Consider the following 12,101-nt stretch of genomic DNA (forward strand, 5'->3'; position numbering starts at 1 on the left):
CGCTCTTATATCTAGATTTGTCGTACGATTCATGTCCAACCTGCCTGCGGTTCTCTGTTTGCAAGCGGATAATATGTGATGTTCTTCCGTCTTTCAAACGACCTCTATGAAAAATCTTTACTTTTTTCATGTGCGCAACTCCTACATCACTTGCTCCGCGGCAGGGTATTCAGAATCTATAGTCACTCGATCTCACTGTCGTCCCTAGGGCGGATATAGAGGTGCGTGGTTGGTCGGACGGAAAGGCAACCATTGCACCCGGTTGGGGCAGCTCCACAACTCTTCCGGTTCTGTATGGGTGAGCCTGCTCAGTGGGAAGCATCATGGTGGTCGCCATCGTTGGTAGAAAGGCCGGGGATTGAGAGGCAGCGTGACTGCACGGGTTGGCATGGCTCGTAGGGAATGCGCTGCCATATGATCTTGTTTGTGTAATGAACGTGTCCCATGAACGCGCCTCTGGGCAGTGATCAATAGACACGAGCCACCTATCTGGAGTTCTGAATGTGGACTGTTGACCCATATTTTGGTACGACATCGCAAGTATAGGGGTATTCGGAGGGAGATGGGTGGGTTGAGTGACCGCTTTTCCCATGTGTGAGCCGCCGTATACGTTAATTTGCTAACATTGGGTCAACAGGGAGGTCAAGCTCGATGGTTACAGAGAGACACTTGGATCATTTGCATCATCTTGCGATTCTGCTTGTCATCTTTGTGACTCTTTGCACATAGCCTGACCAAGTTCGTTACAGCAACGATAACCCCAGCCCCAAGTGACGCCGAGGGTGGCGAGGGTGATTGGATCCATTTCAGTTTGGTGGTGCCTGCGGAATTTTGATACGGTGATCTTCAGATCTGCAAAGGTAAGCTGCAAGATTTAACAGAGCATGAGCCATAGAGTTGAGGGGCAGCGAAACTTGTAGCTGAGCAGCAGGATAGGCTCCTGTCTGCATCGCTGAACAATCTCCACAAGAAGAGGCAGTGAATGTTTCCAGAACTTCCTTCGATGTCTTCCATTGGTCAACTTTGTTTCAGGCTGGGACTTTTGGCACTGTCAACACGAGCACCTGCTGGGAAAGTCGCCCTTGTTCAGCCTCGGAGTCGACGTTTGAGGGAAAGTCGATCTCGGCAAAGCGAGCTTCATAGGTCCAATTCAGCCACCGATGCCAGAGGTCATGGGAAATCGATAGGGCGTGAAAGCCACCGGGCAGTGAAGCTCGCAAAATTTCATGCAAGGCGACTGGCGGGGAAAAGCGCGGTCAAGAATAGAGTTGCTGAGTTGACAGTGCGCTTCAGCCTCAGCTTGATCCCCTCCTACTTGCGATATTAACCCGCAGTTGTTCTGCGACTTCGGATCACGAAAGGGGCACGAAACCCTCCTCTCTCATTCCTGCGGACGACCGTTGGCAACGAAATCGAAGCCATGCCAAATGGATTTCTGAGTCCTAAGCGCTCTACTCGTTATCAGCCATTTTCTTCAGGTCTGGGATTCTGTCCGTCGTTGTTACCGTTGTGCTGATTACTCCAGAAGGAGGGGACAACAATCCTGCGTACGATGGCTATAGCGGGGAAACCCTTGTAACCCTCGATCCCAGCGGGAACAATGCCTTCGTTGCTGCTGGCAATGGCCGAGATCACGCATATGTATACTTGCCAACACAACAGCACGTGGTTGATCGTCCATATCCCGTGCAGATAAATCGACCGATCCACAAGAGCAAGCGTACTTTATGCATATGTCTCTTGGTTATGGTTGTGCTTGTCTGTGTTGGAACCCTGGCGGCGGTACTTGCAGTACACTACATCAAGAAGAAGCCGAGGAATTCATCAGAGTCGACATATTAGAATGGATTAGCGCTCTTCCGCTCATAAGCAGAAAAATTGTGAATTGCCGGATGTCAAGAGGACGGTTTGAGGTGCTAGGATTGGAAGGATGAAAATGTCCAGCTCGTCGTCGATTTTCAAGGTGTTGGCTGAGGTGCGGACGCTCTCCGCAGTGCTAGAATGGGAAATAAAGACTAGGGCGGCTAAGACCGCTGGTATGTATGTTATCTGGTATCAGATATCATTTGTCCAAAGGGTTTGGATTTGAAGGGATGGTTTGAAGGGACAACTGGCAATACTCATGGTCGTCTCGGGGCAGGATAACCCGCCTGTCCAGGTTGATTTGTTGCACCACCAAATCTGATGCCCATGTCTGGTGTCCAAATTCCTCCACCACTAATCGTGCCACCTGCAACACCCACCGGCAAGGGCGACGTGGAGGGCAGTACTCCTCCAGCAGGGGGATTCCTTGTCGGTACTGGTGCTGTCATGGCTTCTTGGATATCTCCAGGCGGCGGTTGCTGCGCATGACTTCTCGTATGCGGCCCCGCATTCTGGCTCCTTAATTCCCTCCGCGTCTCCTGAAGATTAAGCCTGCCCAGATCCTGCCCGGCAAGCTCTGCTTCAAGCTGACTGGCATCAACCCTGCGCTCGGAAACTTGCGCCTTGCAATTATCTCGGAACCGCGTCACATGAACAGCTAGATCGTTGTAGAACTTTCTCCCAGTGTCCAGATTGCTGATGAGCTCTTTGTATTTGGCATATCCCGTGTCCAGAGCCTGTAGAGCCTTTTGGCGATCTTTTGTGCTGGTGTCACCCCTTCGAGCGTCCAAGAATGCTTTGTTCGCCTCGCGCAGCCGTGCGACAATTTGATCTTGTTCTTCTTGTTCAGTAACAAGAGCTTCTCGGTCAGGCTCATAAGCCTGAAGCCGCGTTTCAAACAGCTTCTCAAACTGTCCTGGTTCGATCTTCTGCATGGGGTACTCTCGCTCTAAGCGAGCCGCTTCGGAGAGCAGGGCCGGTCCAATATCATCTGACTTGGCTTTCTCTTTCAAAGCCGCAATGCGGTTCTTCCGTCGAGTCTCTAAGCGGGAGACCTCGTTCAGACATGTTCGTAATCGAGAGGCGGCTTGTTCTATTGCCGGGGTCATGGTAACTTGACTGGAAGAGGGGACGAAACGTTCAAGATCGCGATTTGTGCCAGTCAAGATCTTGAGAATATGCACGTTCTCTCGAAATTTTGTTTGCACTAGGTTGTCACTTGAGGCAGCAGAGTTTAGGTATGTCTGGAGCTCGTTCGAGGTCTGATATAGTTTGGCTAGAGCTGTGGTAGAGGGTGGGCGCACCCACCTCTCGGTGCCATACTTTGCTCGAGCTCGGTCCTCCTCCGCTTTCTCGGCCTCTAGCAACGCGACCCCTTCCTGGTAAATGGCGAGATCATTCGTCTTTAATTTGGTCGTGTCTTCCATTGATCTCTTGATTCTGTACAGCGCGTCCTGCTGTCGAAGCTCTTCAGCCTTCGAAACTAGGCTGCCAGGCAAACCGAGAGGTTTTTCGAGTGCCTGCAACGAGCCGGGTAAATCGAGCGATTGCAGGATCTCTCGCAGCCTCGCGGTCATCCCTTCGAGGTCGACCATGATGGACTGGTGGACCAGACGGTCACGCCGGTCTGCGTAAATTGATGCAGCTTGATGGACAGCATATGGAACAAGCTTCTCGAACAACGGCTTGCCAAAAAGTTTTCCCTCGCCCAAGAGGGAAATGCCATTAACAATATCGACCGGCTTTTTGGCAGCAACCATATTTGTTCGGTCCAGAAGCCTGAGCTCTGATTTGGGCGTCGGTGTTTGTAGGTAGATCAGATCATTGTCTCGTTCAGCCCTCTTCAGCTCTTCATTGACCCTGGACTTGAGGCCATTTAAATCCCCAATTACCGTAGCATTAATCCATCGGGCCTCTTGAAGGCCCTCGTTGACGCAGGCAAGACTGTCCTTGAGCCTGGAGACCTCTTCGCCGTACTGTTTGTTTTGAAGGCAGTATCGAGATTGCCTAAACTGGGCGGCAGCAGCGAAATGGTGATGTTTCGCCTGGAAATGATGTATCCATTCCGTGCTCACTGCCCTAGACTGTCGTGCGGCGTCAGCAGCAAAGATGTAGTAGTCAGAGACCTTGGCTGCGAGTTTTGCTACTGTGCCATCCGACATATTCCTCTTGATTGCAATCTGCCAGAAAGATTCCTGCCCTTGTGCCAAACACAGCTGCTGCAAGCTCTCTAAAGTGATATCATCCATATCCTCTGGAGGAGTCGACCGCATATCAGGAAGGATGTCTGTGCGTATGAAGGAAAAGGTCCCGGCGGCAGCGATGCTGTATTCGGCGGCAGATTTCAGCCCGTCGATTGTCGTCCGGTTTGTCGCATATGCAAGCTGTGAATATAGGGCCGCAAGATTGAAGAGGATATTCGCAAGCTCGAACCTTAGGTTGTTCTGCAGCACGGGCTTATCTCGATCGTAGCCTATAGCAGGGTACCACGGGAAGTCGACGCCAATGTCAATGGGAAATTTCCCGCCCAGATACCGTAGCTGGGCTACGTAGATCTGCAGCCGCTTGACACCACTGACATGAGGTTCGCGGACGTTTATCGCGTCGTTCCGTAAACGGTCGATGTCTCGCAGGTCATCCGCGAACATGTCCGGAGACTGATCATATTTCGTGGAGATGTATTGCTTGATGGCAGAGGACAAGTCAACCGAGTGAGTGCGACGAAAGGGGATTTCGAGGAGGTTCCTGAGCCTTGTCAGCAACGAGACCAACAGTCTAGAGCGTGTGCGAGACTTACAAAGCCATACTGTTGTGATTGTTGCAGAGGGACAAAGACTGATACTGCCTGCGGCTGAGAATCAAGTGTCAAAAGCCGGAGTTGTTTTGATCTCAAGGCTGTCAAGGCAGAGTGACGTCAGCTCAGTGAGCCTCGACAAGGCTGGATTCAGCCTTGTAGCCTTCCCCTTTCGTCGTCTTCAACAACCCTTCTGAGCCTCTCCAAGTCATCAATCGGAGCCTCACACTCTTCCCCGATACCCACTCTCTTGCCAATCGTACAGAATCGGACTCAAACTCAATACGGCTGCTGATCCAGCCATGCAAGTCCCAAAGGACCCAATCGAAGGGTGGCGGAGTTCTCCATGCAACCGTTTCTCAGCGCCCCTCGCTCGCTCCAATGAGACTTCTATCTTTTTGCCATCGGATCCCTCAAGATCTCTTCACGCCCTTCAGATTATTGTCTTGGTTCACGCCTTGATACATCCTTCTCCTGCCATATCTGGCACATTTCAACCCAACATAAAAAATTTATTCAAAAAGTCGTCTTGCGTCCAGAGCGTCCAGAGTTCTTCTCCTTGCCCAAGATCGAACTTTGCTCTCCGTTCCATCTAATCGTCCACTGCAAATCCTCATCTTCTTGTCAATCATATCTTCTGTCCGAATATGGCCCCTTCTGCGATCAGCGACCTCCTCCCCTCCGGCCCGCTGGCCTCCAAATCCGTTACTCCGGCCAAGGAAGAACATGTCCACGGTATGGAAGACAAGTCGCCCCTCGCGGCCATTTCCCATGGCGATGTCATGTTGCCCGGCGTGCCCAAATTCGACAACTTCGCCGCCCAGCGCCAATGGCAGCTTGAGCACATGGCCGCTGCTTTCCGCCATTGGGCACGAGAGGGATTCGTTGAGGGTATCTCGGGACATATCAGTGTGAGAGACCCGGAGAACCATGAGGTCTTTTGGACAAATCGTATGTCCCCCCCTCCCTCCTCTCCCCCTCAAACAAACATTCCTTCGGAGGGAAAAGTAATGGGCAAAAACTAACCCGGGAGGACAGCGCTGGGCGTGCATTTCGGTCTCCTCAAAGCCAGCGACATGATCGCAGTGAACCTCGCCGGCAAGGTTGTGGGAGGCAACACCACACGGCCGCCCAACGCCGCCGGCTTCCTGATCCACAGCGAGGTCCACAAGGCGCGCCCGGACGTGGTGGCCATCTGCCACGCGCACACCGTCTACGGCAAAGCGTGGTCCGTCTTCGGCAAACCGCTGGAGATGCTGACGCAGGATAGCTGCAAATTCTACAACGCGCACTCGGTCTACAACTCGTTCGGCGGCGTCGTGCTCGCGAGCGAAGAGGGAGCCCAGATCGCAAAAGCCCTCGGCCCGACCAACAAGGCCTGCATCCTGCGGAACCACGGCCTATTAACCGTCGGCAAGACAGTCGACGAGGCCGCCTTCCTGTTCCTCAGCTTGGAACACGCCTGCCAGGGCCAGCTGCTGGCCGAGGCCGCGAGCCAGGGCGGAAACTTGCCTAAAGTCCTCATCTCCGAGGAGGAAGCCACCTACACCAAGAAGATGGAGAGCGACGAACAGACCTGCTACGCCGAGTTTCAAGTCTACGTTGATTGGGAGGATTATCATAGCAAAGGCGAATTTAGGAAATAGATAGCTAGCGGGGAGCGACACAACGGCCAAAGAGGAAGACGAAATGCGATTGCTAGTTGGCAGTGATAAGAGTCATAAAGTTGGTAAATATTATTATTACAGACCGTGAAGCGTATCAGTGCAATCTATCTTATTGACACCGTGGGAATATAAAATGCGCACGCGGGGGCACATAGCGGAAGCCCCCATCCTAACGCTCCAATCGAATTTGCAAAATGCGTGATGAGACGGTGAGTCCCAAACCTGACAAGGCTCATCGCCTGCTCATGCACAAAGCAGCCTGTCCCACATGTGGTGGAACCATAGGTTGTAGCTGACGGCCTCTATTCCGTGCGGAGGTCGTCCTGGACATATTACGTGGTACTGTCAAAACTGCTCGGGAAACCCAGTTCCTCAGACAATTCGGTCATATCTTCGGCCAACTAGGACCTCACTAGCAGTAGGTGGAAACGCCCATTCGAACCTCAGCCGTGCCTGATGCTCGGCATTTCAAAAAGTTTATTGATGCGAAGCAAAGTGTTATTGGTTCGTATTCGACTGGTCAAGTTGATATCAATTATGCCGATGTATCCTGGATCCCTTTCGTTATTCCATGATAGCGATGTTGCCAGCCTAAGTTTCAGAGATGAGCATAGGGATGGACCTTGAAGCGCCTGATGTAGTTGTTCCTGCAAGAGTCATGTCGGTCCCCAGCTGATGCCGAGCAATGAATGATTCTTGTGAGACATCATGGATCGTGTCACGAAAGCTTAGCCTAAATGAATGTGGACCATTACCGGTGAGTTCTCCTAAGGTGCCGTTATGATTTGGATGATGCCCTTATTGCCGCTCTTGCTCTTGTCCTTGTTGCTGGCGCTGCTCCTGTTGATACTCATCTCTCTGCTCTGGTTGGTCTTCTCGGCCCCATTCATTCCAGGTCCAGGTAATAGCACAACCCACCAGAATCCATCTTGAAAGAAAACTCCACAAGGCTGCCCGCCACAGCAATGCTCTCTGCCACCTCGGCCGCTTCCAAACACCAGCGGTCGTCAAGATGGTCGCGATGAGAAGGAACGGGCCGACTTCGCATGACAATAGCAAGGCTCTCTGCAAGTTAGGGTATGCTCTCCCAAATGCCGTAGTTTTAGCATCGTCATCAACGCCGGGTTGTCTTCGTTGAGGTGGCATGTTGATTTAATATTTGTGGGAGTGGGTCGATATTGAGCCGAGCTGTCTTGAAAATGACGACAGTTCAGGACCAGACGTGAGGAGAAGGGCTGATCTCGAAGCTCGACTTCACGTCTATGACTTATTTGAAATCATGCGATGCTCTCTGACGAGTAGGAGACTCGTGCAAGATGTCGCAGTGTCGATGAAGCTATCCAGCTTGAGAGGGCATTCTTTGTCGCTCCAGATGAACCAGGTCACACGAGGGAACCAATATCGATGCAGACGCAATTGGGTGAGAGAAACGGAAGAAATTATTGGAGTGAGGCGATTGCGATGAAGAAGAGAGAAGTGATTCGTAACTTGCCAGTGGTTGGATGATATGAGGGAAGCAACGATTGGCACACGAGCAATATGTTGAAACGTCCATGATCGAGGTCGTGATCCAAAATTTACTATGTTTGCCATGTTTGCCATGTTTGCCAGATTTGCGGGGTTTGGCGGGGTTTACTGGGTACAAAGTTTGCCAACTTTGCTTATGTCACGAACGCAGCCAATCAGCTTTCGCTGCTGGCTGGATAAACCGAGCATATCCAGCTCGCCAGCAATCTCAAATGCATTCTTGTTCATCATGAGGACAACAGGACTTGGTGACAAAAGCAATATCCCCGACAAAGTCTAATCTATCCAGCGAATGATCCGGCCAAACAAGAAAAGAAAAACAGTTTTTTCTCCTCTTCTTCCTATCACCATCCAAACCCCTCCTCAATCAAGTCCAGATTCACTCCATTGTCAAGCATCGCCCGCGACGCACGTCTCACTTCATCTGCCAGCCCTCCGCCAGCGCAAACACTCACTCCCATGCAGCCGACCTTCTGCCTGGCCCCGTTTGCAAGGAGGGCTTGCACGTCCGGTCTGCCTCGCGCCATTTGAACGTGTTCGCTTGGACTTCGGATGACCTGGCTGAGGGTGACTCGAGTGACATACAACAGAACTTTGAGCACCTCTCTCCGGCCTTCCATGGCCAATATCTCGTGCATCCACGGTCGAATCCAATCTAGACATTCTGTAGTCGGTATGACCCACACAAGGGTCACCCGTTTCGCTGCGACAGTTCCGTGACCGTATCCTTCGACCAGCTCTTTGACATATCCGAGTTGATGTGTAATGCCTACACCGCTTGCAAAGAGGACCACTGTCCCATAGCTTGACAGGCTGCGCCCGATTCCGTAAGGTCCTTCGATTAACGCAGTGAGCTGCAGACCTGCACCAGCAGTCATTGCACGTTGCCAGAGTCTGTATGTCAGCCCGGTTTGTTTTTTGACAATCAAAGACATTGTTTCTTCTCCTCGTTTCTCGATGTCTTTGGAGTATATGTGAATGGCAGGTTTCTTTTCGCTGAAATTTGATCTGAGCGAAGATGATCGACTCAACGGATCTTCGACACCGGACCATGCGACGGAAAAGGGGTGCGCTGTCCAAAGCCCGATTGAAGGGATTGTCAAATACAGCGATTGGCCGGGCCTATAAGCCCAAGGCCTTGGGCTTGTCAGTGTGATTTTCACTGCGCCACCGTTGAGAGGCTCAATCTTAGCCTTGGTGCCACCTCTCCCAACACTTCTGTAGACCAACGTCGCAAATCTAAGAGACCTTGCCGCGGCCCAAGTGATGGCAGCCCCAAGCAACAATCCTCTCTGAGGTAAACTCTCAAGGTGTCTCCACAAGAATACCAGAACCAATACCACAAGAGCGATATGCAGGTGCAAGAAGAATTCGTAAGCCAAGTTCCTGATGATCTTTGGACTTGACAACAAGATGAGTACGAGGCTGGTAGCGGCAGTCAAGCCACTGTAGATGAAAGGGCTCTCCAATGATATCTTCACCGCAGCCCAGCCGCTTGAGTCCACTTTTGCAATAAGCCAGCACAGAACATGAGTAATAACTTCGCAGATAGTCAGACGGCCAAGCCAACGGTGCATCAGGTTGAAGGTATCGTAGGAAATGCCCAGTATTGATATCAACGGATTCTTCACCGTGGCCATGACCATGATTGGGACCAGGTTAGTTACCGCCAGGTTCCCGGTTCGGTTTCGCAGGATAGGCAGTAGCTGCTGCTCGGGCTTCGACCATGGTAAATTCCAGATGCAGAGGAAGAGATTGATAATGGCAACTGAGAATATAAAGAGGGCTTGAAATCGTGTTGGAACAGTTCCGAAGGCGATATGTCGAGAAAACCTGATCTCTCGTGCCCGACGATAGTGGAGGATTGGCGCGTATAGGATCTTGCTCTTGGCCAGACTGACGGCAGGCGAAGATTTGGAAAAGTACCGAAGAGCACCTGCACCAGCCATGGATGCCAAGTGTCGAAAGTGTGCATTGAGTCGTAAGATCAGTGAATAGGCAAGAACCAGGGCAATAACACCCAGCATCGCCCAAAGGTAAGAGTGCCCAATGAGCATATTGAGTCCTTCCAGGTAGGTTTGAGCGGCATCGGTCTGATAATGTGAATTCCAGGCGGCTGTTGAGTTGCCCGCCGTAGCAGCCTGAGCAGCTGCAACTATAGCTGCCATTGCAAAGGCATAAAAAAAATCTTTCGGAAGGAAACAACAACCTCAGAGGTAAGAATGGAAAGTAAAGGACAAAGTCCAGCTCGTCACGCAGTCAGGCGGTCAGCCAGACGCGGGTCACCCCTGGTCACTGATAATGCAAGGTATGCCAGACGATCATTGGGAAGGGGGTGATATGAGAGACGCGTTAATAGTCGAGGTGACGAAGAAAACGAAAATGCGAAAGGTCAGCCTCAGGACCTGGGCTGCAGTCACTTTGATATTGAAAGCACGAGATCTCGGGATTTGGCGAGATGACGAATCCACGGGCCCGTGGGGAATCGATCTGGTCTGAAACGGAGCTCTCATAGGCAGGTAAGGTGAGCTTTGTTTATCTATCTCAGGGCGAGGGGCCGACGGGGTTCGCGTAAATTCGATCAGCATCCGGGGCCATGGCTTGCCACTATTAACATTGAAGGAATGTCCGGCGTTGCACAGCGACAAGGGCCAGAGAAGCGGGTGGCAATCTTGTTAGGGCATAAGGGGCAAGAACAGGTAACACGGCGAAAGAGGGAAACCATGATCCCGATAGCAAATTCCATGGCTTTGGAAGACGTTGTCAAGGCATGCGCTAAAATCCTCGATTGCCTCAAGCGAGAATATGCAGCAAAAGACATGAATCCAATAGCTTGTCGTTGCAGACTGAATTGAGGTAGAGCTGATCTCCGTATCAAGGAGAGCAGGGAGAAGGGAGAATGGCAAGTTGCAACGTGGTTGAGAGAAGGCGAGGAGGATGCGGGCGGGTGCCTGCCAAGCCACCATGGCGCTTTTCCGATTGGCGGATCTGGGTCGGACCAATCTCAAGCGGACCGGCATGCTAGTCGCGATAATAACATCGCCAATCGCCCTCCGCCCCCCCCCTCCCCCCGGTCCGGCTGTTCTCCTGCTCACCGGATCCTGAAACAGTAGTTCCGCCGAATGCCCGTTATCGTTCTATCTGTATCAGCCATGGGTTTTTCTATTTCTGTGCTGTGTGTGGTGGCCCTGGCTGCCCTCGGCCGGAGCACTTTTAGAATCGTCAAGGAGCTCTGTTTGCCTGGGTCGCCATCAACGGAGCTCCGGCTTAATGGATGCTTGGTTTGTGTATCATGGAAACATTCCAGGCTCGGACAAGAAAATCCCTGGATGGATGCAGTGCAACGGCAGAACGCGCCGCGGTCTTAGTGACGAATTCTCGTTCTCTGCAAGGGGCGGTAGAACATTATCACGTTTTGGGCACACAATGGGCTTCAGTTATATATCCCTACGTGGCTTGATACAGCCTCGGCCGCTGCTCTAACAAACTTGATTCGTCCCCGGATACATCTTCGAGGTAGTGATTTTCCCAATCGTGCACTCGGGATATGGGAGTGGCGGTATTTGTGCTGGGGGGTTTGACTGTAACGGCTCTTTAGGCATTTTGCGCCTGACCCTTTTGTGTTCGAAATCTCCATCCCTACGCACCTCAACGTCGTCACTAAAACGCCTCCTCCTCAACTCATTTCCAGCCTTTAGGATCCAATTGATAAGATATGGTAGAAGGCTTGGTTGATGGATAACCGGACTCTCCACAATCCATTCCTCTACACTTTCATCCCAGCGATATCCGGTGACGAGCTGGACTTCATGCCCCGCAGTGATGTTTTCCATGTGTTCTCTTGTCGTATCATGGAAGTCCGAAGCCCATAACAAGACAGCCGGGTCTTCAGGATGTTCGGCCGCGTATTCCATGGCTCCGTCGGCGGCAAGTTCACCAGGCAAGACGCGTACTTTCTGCAACATGTTGCCATTTATAGACATAGCTGTACCACTAGCCGCTTAAAGTCACTCCAGGATAGTCCAAGTATCAAGGTGAAATCTCCTAAATCCATCGAGGTGGAGCGGGGAAAAGGCGTTGCACGTAAGAGGGACTCGCAACTTCGTGGTAAATTAGGCGGTATGTCATGATCAGCGACCAAGAGATGGCATTTTTTTTGCAAAGAAAATATGAACAACAAGCGACTCCTGGAGTTTTGCTAATTGCCACGTTCGGCCAAGGTCAACCTGAATTTAAGCCACAGTTGAAAT

General features: G+C 51.6%; 3 protein-coding genes across 3 annotated transcripts; 1 reads left to right on the forward strand and 2 right to left on the reverse strand.

The window, feature by feature from the left end:
* Positions 1–2,120: 2,120 nt before the first annotated feature.
* Positions 2,121–4,668, reverse strand: A1O5_06381 (uncharacterized protein; the record flags this gene model as incomplete). Its single annotated transcript, XM_007746975.1, has 2 exons — positions 2,121–4,608; positions 4,661–4,668. 2 exons carry the CDS (start codon positions 4,666–4,668, stop codon positions 2,121–2,123), a joined length of 2,496 nt encoding a protein of 831 aa, XP_007745165.1.
* Positions 4,669–5,304: 636 nt separating this feature from the next.
* A1O5_06382 (L-fuculose-phosphate aldolase) lies at positions 5,305–6,303 on the forward strand (the record flags this gene model as incomplete). Its single annotated transcript, XM_007746976.1, has 2 exons — positions 5,305–5,608; positions 5,696–6,303. 2 exons carry the CDS (start codon positions 5,305–5,307, stop codon positions 6,301–6,303), a joined length of 912 nt encoding a protein of 303 aa, XP_007745166.1.
* A 1,892-nt stretch (positions 6,304–8,195) lies between these two features.
* Positions 8,196–10,019, reverse strand: A1O5_06383 (uncharacterized protein; the record flags this gene model as incomplete). Its single annotated transcript, XM_007746977.1, has 1 exon — positions 8,196–10,019. One exon carries the CDS (start codon positions 10,017–10,019, stop codon positions 8,196–8,198), a length of 1,824 nt encoding a protein of 607 aa, XP_007745167.1.
* Between the last annotated feature and the right edge of the window lie 2,082 nt (positions 10,020–12,101).

This window comes from Cladophialophora psammophila, assembly GCF_000585535.1.
Source record: "Cladophialophora psammophila CBS 110553 chromosome Unknown aczJe-supercont1.9, whole genome shotgun sequence".
Taxonomy (NCBI): domain Eukaryota; kingdom Fungi; phylum Ascomycota; class Eurotiomycetes; order Chaetothyriales; family Herpotrichiellaceae; genus Cladophialophora; species Cladophialophora psammophila.